The sequence below is a fragment of the Coffea arabica genome, chromosome 10e, assembly GCF_036785885.1.
Source record: "Coffea arabica cultivar ET-39 chromosome 10e, Coffea Arabica ET-39 HiFi, whole genome shotgun sequence".
Classification (NCBI taxonomy): domain Eukaryota; kingdom Viridiplantae; phylum Streptophyta; class Magnoliopsida; order Gentianales; family Rubiaceae; genus Coffea; species Coffea arabica.
Genome location: NC_092328.1, coordinates 13,187,502 through 13,208,483, shown reverse-complemented (window position 1 = coordinate 13,208,483; position 20,982 = coordinate 13,187,502). Strand labels below are relative to the sequence as shown.

The window sequence follows — 20,982 nt, the reverse complement described above, 5'->3', positions numbered from 1 at the left end:
TACTGCACGCCAAACACTGGGATGAAATTGCATTTATTCCCTCTTTTCTGTACCTATGTCAGAATTTGCTCGACTTTGGCTCGTCCAATAGCTTTTAAATCAAGGGAAAAAGGGGTTGTTGATACACAAATATTGAGGAGGGAAGAAAATCACTCAATTGAAGTGTTACAAATATATTCTTTTGTTTGATGCACTTCAGAATGTAAGAAGCAAATTCTAAACAAGAATGTAAGAAAAAACCATAGGACATAAGTGTCTCATTCTCTCCTCTGAAGAAAATAAATATAGATTGTGATTTATCAAAAATAACAAATGTATCTAGAGCATAGTTATTAAATCCGGCCAGAGAGGAACCCAGTAAAAGAGATGGGTGAACGGGTTACTGGCTCAACCAGTAGGTGAGTGGTTCAACTGACGGGTCACTAAATATATTTAAATATTATATTTCATAATTTTTGATATGATTAAAACTATAAAAAAAATTGTGCCATAGTAAATGCTTAATTAGTCTAATTTATTATAGAATCATTAATTCTTATAAGAATTAACAAAACCAAAATTCAATTAGTAACCCATCAAATTTCAAGTATAAAATTTTATCTAAGTGTAATTATCTACTTTATTTATGAATTTTAAGTGCAAAAAATTATTATGAACGATATTAAAATGAATTGTGTGATATGTTATTTTTTAAATCCATTTCATAATTTATAGAGTTTGGGGAGTAATAAAATTTATTAAAAGATTCCAAATAAATTTTGTTTTGAAGAAATAAAATAAGAATAAAAGTTTAATATATAATATAAGAAAGACTAAACAATCATCAAATGAGTTGTTGGCTGGTGGTTGTCAAACTACCAAAAATAAAATTTATATCAATGCCTACTCTCAAAACTAAATGAGTATAGTAGTAAGTAGGGTCGTCTCCTCAGGAACTGGCAGATTTATTACACAGATAATTTGGGGGGCTTTAGGAAGGGACATATAAAGAACAAATTAAAGATGTAAGGATACTGAATTTCCACTTCGTAAATAGTGCAGTAGCTAAAGTATATAATAAACAATTAATTGACACAAGCTAGTCAAGGAAATAATTTCGGCACCGACTCACGCAATTGATCATGGATACCTGGAATAATTCACACGTTCGTAAGTAAATTGGTTTTAACAATTCAGCAACCGCCAAACTACCAATCTCTCCTTAGTTATATGGTAGTCCAGAGATGCTCATAAACTACTCCCTTGTAAAATAGATAACCCCAGAGAAGCTCGTAAGATTTAATCTATTTACAACTTTAAGAATTAGAGAGACCCAATTCTAGTTAACAAACACACATGTGGGTTCATTTAAACTAGATTAACTATTCCTACGACACAGATTAAATTGCTTGCGAGGCAATTAAATTGTGCTGTTTGCCACTAATTTTAAGACGAGCAAGTGATACGCACCACCGTCTTAATTGGCAGTATACCATTCAAATGATTGAATAACTGGGCACATTAATCCAATAGATCCAAACAATAATAACCTATTAAAACAAGGAATAATTAAATACCCACGAATGTAGAATTTAAGACAGCGCTAAACAATTAAAAAGATCTCACAATTGTCCATGCACCAGGTCTTGATTATTCCTCGACTAGATAAAGGAACCTAGCCTTGCCTCATGACGATGATGCAATCCCAGGCTTCAATGTAATTTTGTTGATGAAAAAGTAAAAGGTACAGCCGCTAGTTTCTAACTCATGTTAAGAAGGAAAGAAAAAGATCAAAAAAGATAAAAGATCAAAAGATCCAAGGAACCTATTTAAAGTGTTTCCGCCGCCGCCTCCTTAACCAATCAAGTGTTTGTATCTATGAAGGATAGCTTCCCTTATTTTTCTCCTTGAGTTGTTGCCAAAAAGATTCTCTGAAGATGTTTCCTAATTCCACGCAACTTCAAAACACATATCCCAAAAATAGTAGCGAGCTTCCAGAGATAAGTCCCGCGGTCCGTCTTTTTGGACATAAACTCTGCGGTCTCTGATATGGGCACACTCTGGAATGAATAATCTTCAGGAAATTGGTCTCTTTTCACCACTCTTGACACCAATCGCCTGCAATTGAGACAAATACCAACTATGAGCAGGAACCCATTACTTTGCATAATAAGTGGCCAAAATTGAGATCAAATAAAATGCACAATTGTCTCACTATCATTGGTATAGTGGTGATTGCATTTGCTTATATACATAAGGTCGAACCATTGCTCTAACATCTTCTAAAAATTTTTTACCTGTAAACCGGATTCCCTACAAAATCGGACGGTTCATCGGATTGACTGATTGAACCGCCGGTTCGTTGACAAGTCAACGGTTCACTTGCATAAATGATCTAATTAACAACCCGGCTCGACGGTTCGACCGATCACATGTAAACCAAATTCCCTACAAAATCGGACGGTTCACCGGATTGACCGGTTGAATCGTCGGTTCGTTGACAAGTCAACGGTTCACTTGCAGAAACGATCTAATTAACGACCTAGCCCAGCTCATTGGCCGATTCACCTGATTGATCGGTTGAACCGTCGGGTCGAACCGGGTTTAATAACTATGATTTGGAGTTTGTATTGCATGTTGTACCGTTAGAAAGACAAAAAAGAGAAATTTTAACGTGCACTTAAAATCATGGGAAGCTGAGGAAGGTGAAAGCTAGGGCTTGTGCGTGTGTGTTTTTTCCTCCCTTCTTCATGATAGGAATGTAAATGTATGTGGTCAATAATTCAAACCGATTGTATCGTTGAATTTATAAAGGCCCAGACCCGGATGCAAATGCCAATAGGTTTGAATAGAAAAATCATACCCAACCCATATGGTCTTGGTACCCACTGGATTTCCTGGATATTTTTATTGAAAGCTATAAATTTAAAAATTATATGACAATAGATTAATACATGTAACAGAAAATACAGATGAAATCAGATATGCATAAATCTAATCAAATTACCATTTTCCAAAAGCAAAATTAACATTAAAAAGCATTGCAGGTAAGAACTAAGAAATGAAAGTATAAAATCGATTATGGATCTTACAAAAACTTCATCCACAGCCAAACCCTGTCCAAGTGCAATGAAAAAAAAAGTGTTTATTAGTAAAAAAAATACACAATAGGACATTATTACCAAATCTATTAAATATGATAAGATAACCCAATTTGAGATGGAAAAAGTTTATGGACAAAAAACGATACACTTATAAAAGTTGAATGACTAATTTGAATTAAAAAAAAAAAGAGTTTCAAATTTCGATGACCAAAATAACATTTTTTTTTAAAGAAAATTCATTGAATACTATGCTCTTTACCCTTTTTTCCCCATATTTTTTAACCCCCATGATGAAGTCCAGACAGCCCCAGAAGCAAAAGTTCAAAAAAGATCAAGCATAGTTAGCAACTAGCAGGTAGCAGGTAGCAGCACCAGTTTCCACTGTATTCGTTCCCGCACAATCTTCAAACGGTACCACCATCAGAAAAATCCCACCAAAAATATTAAAGAAGAAAATATTAAAAAACAAAGAAAAAAGAAAAAGAAGAAGAATAAAGAGCTGAAGAGGGAAGGAGCTTGCTCATGGTTGTTGCTATCGTTGTTGCCGGAACTCATCACCAGGAAGGCACAGTGTGTTTGGGTTGTAGATTATTTGGGATAATTTTGTGAAAAAAAAAATACTTCAACACTTTTTTATATGATATATATGAGATAAAAATGTGATCAAAAAATATGCTGATGATGCAATCAAATAAACTTTGGCAAATAATCTCCCTTCAAACAAATTGAATACTGTGACCCTTCTCTTCTTCCTCGGTTTTGAATTTGATTCTAATCATATTGGAAATATATGTGTGGATTAGTTTTTATTTTCGTTCTTTTTTTTTTCTTCTTTCTTGTCCACTCATGCCCCCTTGTTAATTTTTTTCGACGAATATCATGCCGTTATTATGTGGTAACATGGATTGAATTAACTGCTATTATCCTTCAAAAAAATTAACTGCTATAAGCGTTGCTAAAATCCTTATACTATATAAGATTGAGTTTTGGTCAAAGAATAGGTTGAATTTCAACTGCATAGGTGGGGGCTTTTTGGGAATGTGAAATGTTGTGTATTAGTTTAAAAACTTTAGGTACAAGTTAAGGAAGCATGTATTTGGATATGTTTACTGAAATGACCCCATTTTAATACATTTAAAGTTGTCATTGATGAGCCATCTGGATATTGATGGAATGTGTAATTAGTGTGCAACTGTTTTTGCATTTTGTACAACCCATATATGCTTGTGTGTTGGTGTAATTACCGGAATATCCCTTAACTACCAATAATTCCCCTTTTCAGCCACAGATAACCGTTTGAGATGTTGTTTTGTCTGAAACGTTTGAATGGCAATCGGATTTAGGAAATGAGCCAACGATTTCTCTATCAATGGTAGGAACCCATTTCTCTATCATTTATATTCTGCATTTATGAGCCACAAACATTGGTCAGTTTTATCCCTTTTCAGTTTCAGGAGTTAAGTTTTCCTTTTTTGTCTTTGTCTAGAACGATTTGCCTCATCGTTTTCTCTTCCATCCGAGCTCAACTTTGAAATTACCTATTATTTCGTCATTAATTACACCAAATTCAATTGCCGAACCGTTGGTATGTTAATGCCTAAACGGTTGATTATCAGTTTCTCCCTGTTCGCATTTTAGGATTGAGATAATTCTACCTGGCTTCATACTAATCAACTCAAAATGCTCTTCAGTCCCAGCTACTCCTGGTGGTTCAGCGTGAGATTAGATTTCACCCCCCCCCCCAAATTTTTCAGTTCCTCCCTTAATTTTGTTGGTGTGTTCTTAGTATCTACAATTAGTGACTCTTATCGCGTTGCCTAACTGCAAGATAGCATTTTTCGCGTTGCCTAACCCCAATTGGTCTGGGTTGGTTATAATCTTATAGATTTGGAGCAACAGCAAGAAAAAGCTTTCGGTGGGGATTTTGGAATAAGGTTAGTTTTCTGTGTTGCTCTGCCTTTCTGCATTATCAACGACCTTCAATTTGACACAGTTTTATTGTAACGATGTGTGAATTGATTGATTATATCGTTTATCTTTTCATACTAAATTTTATTTCTTCTCACAATGTACTATTGTTTGTTCAACAAAAAAACCTCCTTCCCACAGGCACCAAACACCCGCGCGGTGCGCAGGCACTCCCCCTAGTGTTATTTTATATTTATTAGATAAAAGTGGAGCTCGTTATAGGCATGGGCAGGGTCTGAATTTCGATTTAAATTCACAAAAAATATGATGGGTTTGGGCAAAACTTGAACTAGTTATGGCTAACGACATGTGGCCCATACCTATTATTTTTTCATTACAGCCATCAAGGTTCTTTTTTGTAACTAGATATTATAGCACTTTAATATCTTATGTTAGAAAATTTTGCTGTAGTGATTAAATTAATTGAATCCATGAATTTGCTAACTTTTTTTGGATGAAAAGACATTTACATCCCTAAATTAATTTTTTTCTCAAAATACTCTTATCCATTAAAAGGGCTCTAAGGTCATCTCAATCCATAATATATTACGAAATTCTTTTGGGTTTCAAGCTGATTTGCATAGTACAACAAAAATATTGATTATCAAGGTACTAACTTACTACAAATTACAACCCACCCTTATATGGAGGGCCATCAAAGGAGTTCAATTTTTAAAGGGGTTTAAAGTTTTTTTTCCCTTGAAATAGTTGCATAAATAGATGATCGTAGGGCTATAACATTTTTTTAAGTATTTTTTTTATTTTCATAGTGTAAAATTCTCTTAACTTTTCAAATCTGCAGTATCTAATTTTGTTCTTCAGATTTGTTTGTATCTACGTATGATTGTTATAATTTCAGCCATTAGTGTAGATTTAATGAATGACATGTTTTTATCAAGAAAAAAGGCATCAAACAGTTGTTGGGCGACGGAAGTTTGGATTTGATTGTGCTACGAGCAGCAGAACACAAACTTTCTAAAGTTAGAAAACTTTAGCACGTATGAATGTCCAAAGTTGCCGAATTACCCATTACTTCGGCTAATCCGCTTTACTTTGAACTCAAAACTTTAGTAATGAATGCTATCATATCAGACATGGTGAAAATTCCATAAAGATCTGACGAATTGAAACATCCAAATTTGGAATCTTCAGGCTGCAAGACCAGCAGGAACAGAGAAGAATTATGACCAAGGTAAGTTTTTTAATTTATAACAACTAGCAAACTGATGCACTTTCGTGAAATATTTGAAGTTTGCTCAGATTGGAGAGGATCAAAAGTATATCATAGACCCACGTATTTCATAAACTGTCATACTAACTGTATTATAAAGGAAATATTACAGATAATGTGGTATGGTTCAGTGCATGATGAATGTTACATGTGCATGGTATTAAACTTCTTAGCTAGCATTTTGAATAGTAGAAGCCAATGACAGATCTAATTTCTAAATGGTCTAACAAAACTCAAGAAATTTTTGCAACTTGGTAAAACAACATCAAGCTTAAGAACCATTGTGCATAAAATTACGTAAAGGTGAAAGAATGACAGAGAATCCCAGTTGCATAGATGACGTACAATCAGAATATCTGATGAATATTGTCAGAAACAAAGTGGTTGAATAGATGAGATGTTGATTGCTATGAACATTTGATGAAAAACAAACTGTCCTGAAAATCCAATCATCCCACCTCACTTGAATCTTTGAAAGCAAAGTATTGTTAATCTGAAGAGCAAAAGACATGGAACTTAACTTCACTGGTTGGGTAATACTTTCTTTCCAAAGAAAGACAATACCAACTTCTTCAATTAACACAAGGAGAAAGTACATCAGAGCAAGATTCAAAGTTCACACCCCAACTTAAAAATACAAGGAAGCAAGACTATGGAACTAAAACCCAACCTCTCAACAGGAAGAAAATATGAGGTTCTAGTTGTGATCCAGCTGAGATTCCTTGCAGAAACAAATACCTTCTCACCTTGTTCTTCTAGCACACATTTGGCCAAGAGATCCGTGGCCTTATTTTCATCACAACACACTAGCTGAAAAGAAAATTTGACATTATCAAAGATATTGAAACAAAAACAATTCAAAGAGTTTATATAGTATCTGAATGTTGCTGGCCAGAGCTAGGTAGAAGGCTTTATTAAGGCAGAACAGAGAAGAAAACATGAAGAAGATAGATGCTTCAGCACCTCCTTTTTGAGAATTCATTCAAGGGAGCAGAAGACAAAAGCAAGTGAGCATGATATTCTGCAAAACAGGTTAAATTTCAGTTTCACGCATAATGATATTGCTTTAAGAAATAGATTCAATGGTGTCAGTAGAAATGTTTTACTAACCTGTAAGAGAAGCACTTACAGAACATCGTTACTTATCGATCACTTTTCTGGTGGATAAACACTAAGCTTAATTTGTGGCCTTGATTTTTGAATGTCCTTGGCAGATTTAACCAGCCACCTGTTGGTACGCTCTAGGTCAATCCTCTCGAGGTTCTTCATGTGTTCAAAGTCAGATGGCATCTGCTCAAGAGATTTGATACGCTTGAGGATAAGGCATCTCAGTTCTGGGAGATCATCTCCTTCAACCTCCCAATTATCTAAATCTGTATCTCCAATGAACAAAACTTTAAGAGAACGAAAACCCCCTTTTTCTGTCTTCCACTCCGCTCCTACAAAAGCTTTATCCTTCAGCTTGAGAACCTCAAGAGACTGGAGCCCTCCGAGAATACGCATATGAATATTCCATTCCAGACCGGTCTTACGCAGACTCAATGTTTTAAGGTTTTTTGGAAATTTGTCTGGTTGAGGAAGGGCATGCAGCTTGGACTCATCACTGTGTAACTTCAAATTTTCAAGGGAGCTTAGTTTGCAAAGACATTCAAACAAATCAGAATCACCATTGGACTTCACAAGAGTGCCTAAACTCCCACTTATACCAAGCTTCTTGAGTTTCTTAGTCCTTCCAAACACTTCCTTCGTCAGACTGTGAGGTGAAATTGTGGACATAGTTTGTAAGTATTCAATGCTGGAGGATTGATCCTGACACTTCGGCAAGAATGCGGTGGTATTAGTGTGTAGAAGCCTTAGCTTTGTCATCATCCAAATGTCTGCTTGTATATCAAGGGTTGGTTCCGTTGTGTGAACTATTAGGGTTTCCAAGTTATGCAAGCTAGACATGCTCTTGGGTAAGTTTTTGAGGTTGAAATTGATGGCAATGAACTTTAGGAGAACAAGGTTGGGTAGTTTGGTGGGGAAACGACCAGGGAAGTTAATGTATATGGATGAAATATCGAACACTCGGAGTAGTTTGAAGGGCTTAAATATACTTGAGTTGGGATCTTCATTATACTTAGTTTCATCCTGACCAAAGCTCAAGAATGATCGGACTTTATCAGCAGGCTGTCCTCCAAGAATATACTCCGAGAATTGAGAGTTAATGCAACAAAGTCGACGGCTGGAAGATGGATTGGTATTCTTGTGAATTGCTTGGAAAAGATCTTCTGCTTTGGCCGTCTTCTTGCAGAAGTCACGCAGCGTGTCATGAATGCGACAAGTCTTTATCTTACCGCTTAAAGTTCTCTTTCCCACAATCAATAAATTCCTATCAACCAACTCCCTGAAATATTGCTCTGCCATTCTCTCCAGACTTGCTGTCTCATGTTGGGGAATAAACCCTTCAGCGATCCACAATTGTAACACTTTCCAGACTTGGATCTCCAAATTCTCAGGGAAGACACCAAGGTAGAGAAAACACGGTTTGACCTCGTGATGCAAGTTATCATAGCTTAGTCTTATGTAACGATCAATCCGTTCCACTTTTTTTTTATCAACTAATGGAGGAACTTCATCAAGCACATCCTTCCACCAATTTGCATCTTTTGGATTGGCTTTAAGGATACCTCCTGTCACCACTATTGCTAGTGGTAGCCCGTCACACTTTTCCAGAATCAACCTTTCATTGGGTTTCAGTTCGTCTGGACATTTGTTTTCTTCAAAAACCTTCATCCTTAGTAATTCTTCAGCCTCTTGTAATTTCATAAATCGCAATTGGTAGGGTTCACACTTTGGTGAAACAAATTGGGCAACACGCACATCTCGAGTAGTTATTATCACCCGACTACCATTGTTATTGTCTGGGAAAGCACCCTTCAGATTGTCCCAATGTTCATCCTCCCAAACATCATCCACCACAACCAAATACTTGTACTTCAATTCCTCTCGGACCTTATTAACTAAGTCTGCCTCTGACATGTTCTGATCTGAAATACTGATCTTCAATGACCTTAGGATACTAAGAAGCACTTCTTTCTTCTCGTATTTTTTTGTAACACTAACCAATATACGAGTAAGAAATTGAAATTCAATGTTTTGGTCAGTCAAGACCTTATTTGCAAGTGTTGTCTTTCCTAGGCCAAGCATGCCATGAATTGACACTACTTTTAGCTTTGACTCACTTTGTTGTGCTGCCCCGGATGTGCTCTGCTCCTCTGCCTCAGATTTGACGTCAATAAGCTTCAATACGTGATCAGCTGCATCCTCAAAGCCAATGATTCTGTCTGCCTCTGGATAGCCTTCAAGCTAGTAGCATGCATATAAAGAAATTATCTGACAGTTGAATGCAAATGACAAGGTCAAACTAACCTTTAAACACTAATGCATCTACATAACTACTGATATGGAACATTGACCGCCCAGGTCCGAGGCCTGGCATCATATCTCAAGAAAACTACTCAAGAAATTGCTTTGGGTTCTAAATTACAGTAGTTTTCCTAGTCTCGTGTAGTACTTTTTATTATTACTACTATTATTGTTATATTCTAGTTGTGTTCAAGGCATGAGATCATGCGAGAGAAAAGAAACCTGCAGACAAGATTTCAGATGAATCCATGCTGGATTGCATGAGGAGGCACGCTGGATCTTGAATCGGACTAGACCGAGATTTTTTATGTGCTACTGACTCAATTCAGCCCAAAATCTGGCTCTCTTGAGTACTGGATTCGGGGCTGGATCTTATGGCGGCCAGTGTCATAATTTCAAGCTAGTTTTACGTGTTCTAGAGTTATTTGTTTCCTTTTAATCTAGACTACTGTAGCATAGATAGGGGTTTATTGACATCAGACTTTCAACAATTATATGAAATTAACTCCTTGGGCTGTTGGCTTTTACCATGTTTCTTAGGGGTGCTCGAAACTAGGAACCTTATTGAATATTGTATTTTGGGGAAAAATCGTGTATCGCCCTTGAGGTTTAGAAGGAGTTCGTGTACACCTTTCCTAGATCTATGTGTTTGCTCATCATTAGTTAGTAGCAAAGCAAGGTTTCTCTCAGGATGGCCACTGAAAGCTTCACAATAGCCTAGATCATATTGATGATAGCCTAGATCCCTTTGACGCTCATTGTGATCATATGGAACGTGTTCTTCATGAGCTTTCTGAAAAGCTTGAAATTTGTGATTCAAGTGCCTCTTTTTACATCTCTTGAAAATTTATGCGTACACAACAATGTTGCAAATCAATAACTATTAAATTAAACTGAACCATAAGCAAGATATCAGGCAATATACAAAGCACATTCTCTTATGCTAGTACTGTTAAAAATCTGAGTTAAGAAAGTTGAATCAGCAATACTTCTCTGGCATCCACAGTAAAGTTCTGTAAGCTAAGAGTAAATTGGATCAGGTTCAGAATATCATACAATCTAATCCCTTTAACTATGAGTTACAGCAACTTGAAAGTACCTAGATTTCTAAATATTCTGAATTGCAGACTATGGAACAGAAGTTTGTTCAAGACAAATCTAGAATCAAGTGCCTTGTTGAAGGGGATTGAAACATTTCATTTTTTAACAAATCTATTATTCAACATCAAGCTAGAAATAGGATTGCGAAAATTAATGATCAGCATGGTAATGTTTTAACTGATTATGAAGATGTCAAAAGGGTAGCTATTGAGTTTTTTAAATGCCTCTTTACTGATTGTCCTTTGAATGAGTATCACCATATGCTATTACAAACTGTTGTAGCTAAAATGTTGACAGGTAATCAAGTGGCTCTATTAATGGCTCCAGTTACTGAGGAAGAAATCAAGAAAGCATTGTTTAGCATGAAGGAGGGTACTGCTCAAGTGTGGATGGCTAAACTGTCGATTTTTTTTGTGAATAATTGGAGTCCTGTAGAAAGTAAATTTGTGGAGACTGTTCCATTTTGTTTTCAGAATCAGTATATGTAGGATCCTCTCAATTCCACCGTTCTTGTTTTAGTCCCTAAGGTTGAGACTCCTTCATCTATGAAAGATTTTAGGCCTATAGCATGCTGCAATGTACTGTATAAATGCTATTCAAATGTCTTAACAGAGATGTTGAAAGCTGTGTTACCAACTTTGATAAGAGCAAACCACAGTGCCATTATTAAAGGAAGATCAATCACTGAGAATATTTTGCTTGTGCATGAGTTAATGAGAAGACATCATAAGAATGCTGGTAAACCTAGATGGGCTTTGAAGATTGACTTAATGAAGGCATATGATTCTGTCAAATGGGATTTTGTTCTGAGGGTGATGGAATTTATGGGGTTTCCTGATCTTTTTAGAAGTTGGGTATCAAAGTGCTTCACTACAGCTCAATTCTCTTTAAACCTCAATTGTTCATTAGTGGGATTCTTTAAAAGTGAATAAAGAGCTTAGACCAGAGGATCCTATATCCCCTGATCTGTTTTTGCTTGTGATGGAGGTGTTTGCTGCCTTGTTGGATTTCAAAATTAAGGAATATGGTTTCGATTTTCACCCATAATGTTACAAACTGCAACTCTCCCATTTATGTTTTGCTGATGACCTGTTTATCTTATCTGCTGCCACTGATAAGTCCATGAATGTGATAAAATAGGTACTGCATAGTTTTGAAGAACTCTCTGGTTTTAAGCCAAATTTGCAAAAATGTGAGGTTTTTATGACAGGTGTTTCTGAGGATGTTTGCTAGATATGGTTTCACCTCATACTATTGCAGCTTGTGAGAGTTCTTTATCTGCTAAGTATCTTCTATTATTGTCGGTGGCAAGTGGGCATGGCCTGCTGGAAGGAGGAGAAATATTGAGATTAGGAGACTGGTTGAAGCCACTCCTCCTTTTCTCCCTAGAGTTCATATGTCAGATCACATGCCATGTGGTTCTTCTGGTTCCTTTATTGTTGTCTTGGCTTAGCTTTCATTGTAAGGGGGATAGGTTTGTTGATCAAATTATCCAATTGTCTCTTGCAGCTTCTGTCTATCATATTTGGAGAGAGCGCAACATGAGAGTTTTTGCTAGTTGGGAGAAACCTGCTTTCGTCATCCCACAATCCATCATTCCTGAAGTTCAAGCAGCAATAACTTCTTGGAGAAAAAAGATTAAGCCAACAAAGCTTAATTGGGCTATTAGAATATCTTGGAATTTTGATCAGTGCACGTTTCTGGCATGAGTTTTTGTTTTCTTACTTAGTATCATTTGGCATATTGGCTGCAGTTGCTGTAAATAGATGAGAGTCGTGATTGGTAGTCGTATAGTTAGTGCTGCTGGTTTGGCTTTTGCCAACCTTACAGATAGTTACGTCTTGCCAATTAAAAATCTATAAGAACCCAGATAGATATATATGGCTTTGATAAATTTCCAAAACTTCGTATGAATAATTTTTCTTCCAAACAATGAAGGCAGAATTAATTGTGAAATTGTAGTAGTAACCAATTTAAGCTTTTTGCTCCCCCCCCCCCCCCCCCAACACAAAAAAAAAAAAACAACTAATTTATGCTGTACGTACGTACCTGATTGTCTTTAGAAATCGCATTATTTCTTTTGACCCCTTCTACCAACATAGGGACGTAGCTCCTGTTATCACTCCGCGTTTGCTCGACCCTTTTACTCAGCTCTTGGATGGTTTTCCCGATGCTCTTAAGATCACTTAGGTGTTTTATGCTGCCAACCGCTTTACGGAAGACATTCCTTTTCCTGTACAGTGACTCTTCGACGACGTAGGTTTCCAGAACATCTTCAACTTCGTATACCCGCATCCTGATCTCATCCGCCAGCCCCATCAGGATGTCGTCTTTGTAGTGATCTTCAGTGTACTTAACCATGAACTTATTCAAGAGACGGAGGTTTTTGGACAGATCATCGATTTTGTCGTAATTGCTGCTGATCACCTCCCGATTTTCTTCGATCAGCTGCAGCAAATATGGTATGATACCTTGTAATACAGCTCCTACAACAGCTGCATCCATCTCTCACCAATTTGGTATGATTTCTGTAGAAGAAAATTGGTTCTTTTGATCAATGCATATATGGAGAGGATCTAGCTAGTTGTGAAAAGTTGACTCATATGGACAATACTTTTACTGACTAGATTGACGTGGACTTCATCGATCAAACCGGAGAGCGCACAGCTAAGGTGGGGTCCCACTGTCCCAGTAGCTTTGTCATTTTTGGAGAATTGTTTTTTTAAGAACCACTAGTAATAGGCTATGTTTTCAGAACCGGACCGGATAGCGACTCGGCCGAGGTCAGGGGTCAGGGGTCAATGGGTTCGACCGGGGGTCGATAGGGGTCGAACCGGATGACGTCATAAATAAAAATTATTTTAAAATTAAAATGTTATATATATAATATCTAATAATATATTGATATTAATAAAGGCATATTCATATATATTTGATGTTTCAAATATATTTAACAAGAAAATACAAAGAAATTAGAACAATCAAGTAGCAATTTATATTATTTAATAAATATTAACAAGTTTAGAATTAAAATTATGAATTTAATTGAAAAATAACATCAAATTTTAGGACAATATTTATAAAGTATCAAATATTTGAGGTATATCAATAAGTTTTAACAATTTAGGGGGTCAAAACATAATATTAAAAAGTTTGAATTTTTTTTTTAAAAAAATACTGTTGAACCGGAAAAACCGGTTTTTTCCCGGTCAAACCCGGTCAAACCCGGTTTTTGACCGGCTTTGACCGGGTTTTAAATTTCCGGTTTTCTAATGTGACTCGGACCGGCTACCTGGCCGGTTCCCGGTTCAACCGGTTCGACCGGCCGGTCCGGTCCGAGTTTGAAAACAGAGGTAATAGGTCGCATGCATGTGATTATAATAGGGAAAATCGTCCAAAACGTCCCTCATATTTTGTAAAATAACTTTTTTCGTCCCTTACTTTTAAAAGTGTAATTTTATATCCTTTACATATTCACATCGGTCAAATTTAGTCTCTAACTAGGTTTCCGATCATTTTTTGGCCGGAATCCATCATGTGCAAGGCACGTGATCATTTTTGAAGGGTAAATTTGTCAAATTTTATTTTACATAATCTGATCTATAGTCCTTCACATTTTATAAAATAAATTTTTTCGTCTCTCACATTTTATAAAATGATTTTTTTCATCCCTCACATTTCACAAAACGAATTTCTCCATCTCTCACATTTCAAAAAATGAATTTTTCATTTCTCACTAATTATGTATGTGAATACATTTTTTTTAAACACATGTATATGTCTATTTGATTTTGTTTAATAATAATAGCATAAACACATGTAATTGGACCCAACTTGTGGGCTATCTTCTCTTTTTGTATGATTATGACTAATATTTACCAATAGAATCTTAATTTGCATATTATTATTGTATTTTGACCGAAATAGCTTCATTGGCCAACTTGACAATAAATACAAGATTTTTTACTAACTAATACTAGATGAAATCAAATGATCACGTATAATATATGATATTTATATTGTTAAGTGAAATAAAAAAGACACATACATATATTTATGCTATTCGTATTATTAAGCAAAATCAAATAGACATATACATGTGTTTAAACAAAATGTATTCACACACATGTTTTTTTTTTAGGGTTTCCCTTACACACATAATTAGTGAGGGATGGAAATATTCATTTTTTGAAATGTGAGGGATGGAGAAATTCATTTTGTGAAATGTGAGGGATGAAAAAATCATTTTATAAAATGTAAGGGACGAAAAAATTTGTTTTATAAAATGTGGAGGACTATATATTAGATTATGTAAAATATAATTTGACAAATTTACCCTTAAAAAATAATCATGTGCCTTGCACATGATGGATTCCGGCCAAAAAATGATCGGAAACCTAGTTAGGGACTAAATTTGACCGATGTTAATATGTAAGGGACATAAAATTACACTTTTAAAAGTAAGGGACGAAAAAAGTCATTTTATAAAATGTGAGGGACGTTTTGGACGATTTTCCCATTATAATATCATAAAGTGATAATTTCAGAAACCTCCCTCAAGGTTTCTAACAATTACATTTAAATACCCTTCAATATTAAAAATTACACTCCCCTCCCTTTTTAGATAGATCTGACCAAATGCCACCATCGATCGCTTCCAAATATCTAAATTGGCCTGAAAAAATTGTACGAGAGTATAAGCATTGTTAGGGAGCAGGGGAACGGGTGGTTGTTAGTGACAACCGTCCGAAATAATATAAGAATTTTTAAATGGATTGTAATTCAAATTGAATAACTTGTACATCCTTATAACACAGAATATAATATTATGCATGTGACTCATATGAGCAATAACATAATAGTACACATTTGTTGTAAGGATGTATGAGCTGCTCAATTTGAATTACCACCCGTTTAAAAATCCTTATATCGTGCTTCCGCATTGTTAGTGTATGGTCTCTAGGCAATCCTCCGTCCTCACCATCTGAACAAGTAGTTTGAGATGGTGTTTTTGTGTTTGGTGGATTGCTTAGCATACATAGTAGTTCTTTTTTGCATTGAACAAGCTACATGTGCAAAGTATTCAGTCCTAACCATCTTTGAAACTGTTGAGATGGTTTTTTTGTGGCTTGAATTGCTTAGTATGCACTTGAATAGGTTATAACTGAACATATTGGCAAATATTGTTGCTTATGCTTTTTAAGGCTACTATTGTACTTATCTTACAGTTTTTTTCTTTTGCTAATTTCATAAAAAAACGATACATGTTTTCTCCTACATATAATGAGGCCAAATTTGGTACAAAATTATGTATTAGCACTTTTTCTCAAATTTTAAGAAAGCTTTTACTGACAGGGACTAAAATAGTTATCAAATATGTCATTCAAGGGGAGGGAAGTGTAATTTTTTAATTGAGTTTTTTAATTTTCTTTTATTTTTTATTTTTTGGGCAAAATCTAACTTAAAGTACAAATGATAAAGATTCTATTGTCCTAAGGGCACCTTGTTTTGGTATCAATAGTAATATTTTTGAAGATTTAAAAATTTAATTAGGCTATAACTAATCAATAATTTTTAATTGAAACAAAAAAAACTCAAAATAGAATGCAAAAAAACACATTGGTTTGGAGTTATATTTTGTTTATTGTTTTCATAATTCAAATTTAATTAAGATTAAAATTTTTTTCCTAGCTGCTACAATTATTGTTATTATTAAAATACAATAAATCTAATTATTAGGGAGAATGGTACATTGGACAAATAAAAAACTAAGATCAAATCATGTTTAGTCTCTAATGCTTAACGTTCTATCTTGTCATCAACTATTATTTTCTTCTAAATCAATAGACATGATATAATGAATTTTAATCATCATAACAAATTAAAAAGAGCAGAATATGAAACTTCAATCATTAATTAATAAGAGCATAATTTGAATAATAAAAACTAAAATCACAAGAATACTTACACTTACGTTCCAAAATACCAAGACATATGATACTTTTTATATATCTATACACATATATAAGAAGCAGTTGAAGTTTACTGTTTGGCGCACTTTTCGCCTTGCATTTTCATCTACTTTGTAGGTGAGAAAAAAATTGAAAATCTAGGGATAAGTAGCTTATTATGCAGAGGGAAGCATCATTTGTTCCTCTGCTCTAGAAAATTCATATAGATAGATGGTACTTTGATGCCATAACCCATTAATATCCTTGTTTTACAGGACTACAGCAATACAGCAATCAAACATTAATATAATCACCTTATTGCCCTTCCAGATGCTTGCTTTTTGTGCATCTAAAGCATCATAGTCATGGGTGCAATTGTACATCTGATATCTTTAAAATCCCATTTGTACCGCCACATTGTTTTTGTGCGTTGCAGGTGGAGCTTTAGTTTTGCGACGTCTGGTTTCTGCTTGTGTCAAAGAAGATAACCCATTCAAATCCTTATTTTACCGGCCTACAGCAATACAGCAATCACAGAATATAATGACTTTATTATCCTTGCAGATGTTTGTTTTCTTTGCAACCAATGCATCATAGTCACGGGTATAATTGTACATTTGATATATAATTTGTGCCACCACTTTCTGTTTGTGCGTTACCGCTCCAGCTATAGTTTCACGAGGTTCTTTTGAAGCAATATAAATATAAACGTTGTTTGTGGTTTCTTTGTTGTTCATCTTGCATTTTCTTCATCATCTTGCATTTTCTTCTTTGTAGCTCTTAAACAATATGCATTTTCTTTCTTTTCTCTATTTCTAGCTTCATTTGCTATTTTTTATTCCTGCGACTTCGTTTGGTACTTCTTATCCGTGCAAAGTTTCTCGTTTCCTGCTTCTTATCTCTGCAACTTCATTTACTGCTTCTTATCCCTGCAAGTTTCCTCACCAATTTTAGATTTGGTTCTATGCTTTCTTTTTAATATCACGGCTCTTTTATCGTTTGTTAAGAGTGTCTCACTCAGTTCCTCAGCACAACAATATAGAAAAAAAAAAATCCCTCGGCGCCCGCGCATCGCACGGGGATCACCCCTAGTAGTAATAATAAAGATTGGATCTTGGTTCAATGATCATGGAGAACCTGTTTAAAACTCTCACGATATCAGCGGTTCAAATTCCATCTACTGCATCAGACTAGAACTTGGTTCAAGATTTTTAGACATAATCAATCGTTAAATCAACGAATGTCATCAACATATTGTTTTATCATTTTTTACCAAGAAAATATCTTTTTTTAACCTCTTCTTCGGTGAGTTAAGCCAACCACATCTTCACTTCAAGTTGCACAAGATTGCTCAAGAGGAAGAATTTGGCCTCTCTTTACTTTAAATGCTCCTTCTTAATTCTTGGATTTACAGAGAAAATAGAAGATAGAACTTTCTACACAAAAAAAGGAAGAATTTCTAGAACCACAAATACTTATTGTAAGCATAAAATCTGCCTTTGTTGTCTATAGGGTGTTAAAAGTGCACCAACTCTTCCTCACTGGCTATTTCATTAATTTGCTGAGAAGAATTTTTCCCTTCAATTTTGTAGCTAAATAATTCTTAGACGCTTGAGGGCATATTGGACAATTCGTGGCATCTAAGGGGGACTCCTGATCCAATCAACCTAACAAGGGAGGTTGATGATATTTTTTAAATCTAAGGGACGTGTTTGACACCAATCCCCAGTGGTTGAAGAGTGAAGGAATTTTGTTTGCTTTCCATTTCTAACCTTCTCTCATTGATGGGAAAATATGCAAGTTTAAAAGCATCTGATCATTTGAAACTACGATTGGGGCCAATGTATTATCTCTTACGCCTAAATATTCATGAGATGGGGAATCTGCTAGCTCTCTCCTGACTCATCTAAATATTAGTGGTAGTCATGCATTATTTGAGCATATTTGCCGAACATATGTAATAATGAGTAAGAGCCACTAGGCCTTTGGCCTGGTGGTTACCACTAGTCCTAGTTTTGGTAGGGTGGGAGGTCAAGAGTTCAATCATTGTCTCCCACCAATTGCCACTTCATGTGGCAGTTTTAATTGACTTTCTTCGATAATTCTATTGTTGCGACAAAAGAAAATGTAATAATGAGTAAGTGGGACCCTTAGCAATATTTAAAGTTCCTCCTTTGAAAAGATGCATCAAGGGTAAAAGTTGAAATGCGTTACAAGATTCTTTGTCAAATTCAATAAGAATTTTTTTACAGATATTTAATAAACTTTAACTACAATAATGTACCCCCAAAATACCCAAAAGCACATTCATTTTCCACTTCGACCACATCCTTCTCTAATCATTTCCACTTCCACTGTCGCCGCCCCTACCTCATCCAACCATTGTTGCAGCCATCTCCGCTGCCTACTACCACTTTCGCCACCTCTCCTTTCCCTCTATTCCCCCCCTCCTCATTCGTCACCCCCTCTCACAATCACCTACCACCCTCTCTCTTTTTCTTTTCCTTCCTTTCTTCCTCTCTTCTCCTAACTCCCTTCCTCCTTCTTCCTTCCTTCTGCTGCCACCCAACTCATCTCTCACTGCACCCCACCTGCCTCTTCCACCTAGATTTGATTCCGATTTGGTTTCGCAACCAGATCTATTGTTTGAAAAAAGTGAAAGAGATTTGTTGGTGAATATCGGTGATTGTTTGACTGTTCTAATTTTTGGTTAACTTTTTTAGGCATAGGGAATGATTGTTGGCATTTTTCATGTGAATTTGTCCAATTATTAACTTTAGTTCTCCATGTTTGAAGAAATGAAGCTAGCTGCTGTTATCTTTTGTGATATCTTGAGTTATTTTGTTGTCTGGTTGTGAATAAAAGTTGACTGTGCTCCGCTAGTTATTACTGCTGAGTAATCGGGGATTTTCACCAAATGTGTCGATTCTCGCGTCAAAAAATAGTAAATGCTATGCGTACGTGGTCGCGTGGCGGTAGGAGCTGAGTAATCGGACTCTTCCATCTGGCAAATATTGGAGTTCGCGTCAAAAGGCTCCAATGGCTGGAGACTAAGTCTTGTGTTACTATTAAAAAAAAAAGAAAAAAAAGAGAAAAATAGAAAAAGTGATAAAAAGGTAAAGATTGTGTTAGTGTGTGAAAGAGTCAGCTTGCCGATTTGTGAATTTAATGTTGAGATTTTGGTTAATAGTTGGACCATTTGCTGATAATATTGAGCGATCATTCGTTTTTCTTAGATTAGTTAACCTGAAATTGGAGGAGTTTGTGGCTTAAAAGCTAACCGCGGTGATGGCTCTTGGATCTTGATCACTGATGCTTGATATATTTTTTTCTTGGTATCTTGGCAACATGGGAGATGGAGCAATAGCCATTATCAAATATTGGTGTTTGTTTGCTGTTATCATGCTTGACGGTAAGTATGGTTTAGGTGTGGAGGGAATTGACAGGCTGTAATTTATCGTTTATTTTATAATTAATTTCCCTTATTACCTGACCCAATGTGGATTAATTGTCAGATTCTACTCACTTTTGGAAATTTGCACTTATTACAGGGAGTAGAACAAAAATACCATAACAAGTGCCAATTTGGCAGTCATCAGGAAAGAGTTCAAGTAGCAGGCATCCAGGGATATTTTTGGAATATCAAGACACGACCCTTTTTGGTAATTTGGCCGAAGACAGCATTCAAAAGAAAGGGCTGGAGTCTTCTTCTTCTCCCTGGTGGACGCCGCACAATAGTAGTAGGAACTAGATACTAGATAGCAGACAATTAGCATTACTTGGAGTTGCTGTCTTTGACTTTTCCTTTTGTCTTTTAGTAGTTTTCTTCCCTTGGATGTTAGGACAAAGTGGAAGCATTGAATTTTCCTCTGTAGCTTCGTTTTCCTTGATTGCTCAAACGAATTGAATTTTCCCAAATTTCGAGACAATGGCCGCGACTGATGCTTCACCTTTGTGTGGGTCTTTCGTATCTGGGATGAACTAAATTCCCTTTTCTAATCAAGAAACAACGGAGGCTTTGGTTCACCTAAAAATTGTGAGATCGACTTAATTTTATCTTTTCCTCTTATTTATTGGTATTTGCATATTCCCTGATTGCAGTGCTTATGGTTATTTAATTGATTGATTGTCTTGGATCCGGATAATGAGTTGATTTAATAATTTATTGTCAATTGGGGTATTAAATCCGTAATTGTTTAATTGCCTCGAAATAGTGACAACTGACATGATTAGGTTTGTG

General features: G+C 35.6%; 1 protein-coding gene and 1 long non-coding RNA gene across 4 annotated transcripts; one reads left to right on the top strand and one right to left on the bottom strand.

Moving 5' to 3' along the window:
- Positions 1–6,594: 6,594 nt before the first annotated feature.
- Positions 6,595–13,439, bottom strand: LOC113711703 (putative late blight resistance protein homolog R1A-10). 3 transcript variants are annotated; one of them, XR_003453141.2, is made up of 4 exons: positions 12,841–13,437; positions 7,393–9,630; positions 7,246–7,303; positions 6,595–7,092 (listed from the first exon to the last, which is right to left on the bottom strand). XR_003453141.2 is itself a non-coding variant. In XM_072067616.1 (3 exons), exons 1-2 carry the CDS (start codon positions 13,294–13,296, stop codon positions 7,432–7,434), a joined length of 2,655 nt encoding a protein of 884 aa, XP_071923717.1. In that variant the 5' UTR covers positions 13,297–13,439; the 3' UTR covers positions 6,595–7,092; positions 7,393–7,431. The 3 variants fall into 3 exon arrangements, 2 of the variants coding, with proteins under 2 accessions (XP_071923717.1, XP_027090671.1); XM_072067616.1 differs by lacking the exon at positions 7,246–7,303 and having other exon boundaries at positions 12,841–13,439; XM_027234870.2 differs by having other exon boundaries at positions 6,595–7,303.
- A 5,613-nt stretch (positions 13,440–19,052) lies between these two features.
- On the top strand, positions 19,053–20,671 carry LOC140015494 (uncharacterized). The gene is made up of 2 exons (XR_011822128.1): positions 19,053–20,154; positions 20,294–20,671. It is a non-coding gene; the product is annotated as an uncharacterized lncRNA (long non-coding RNA).
- The last annotated feature ends 311 nt before the right edge of the window (positions 20,672–20,982 follow it).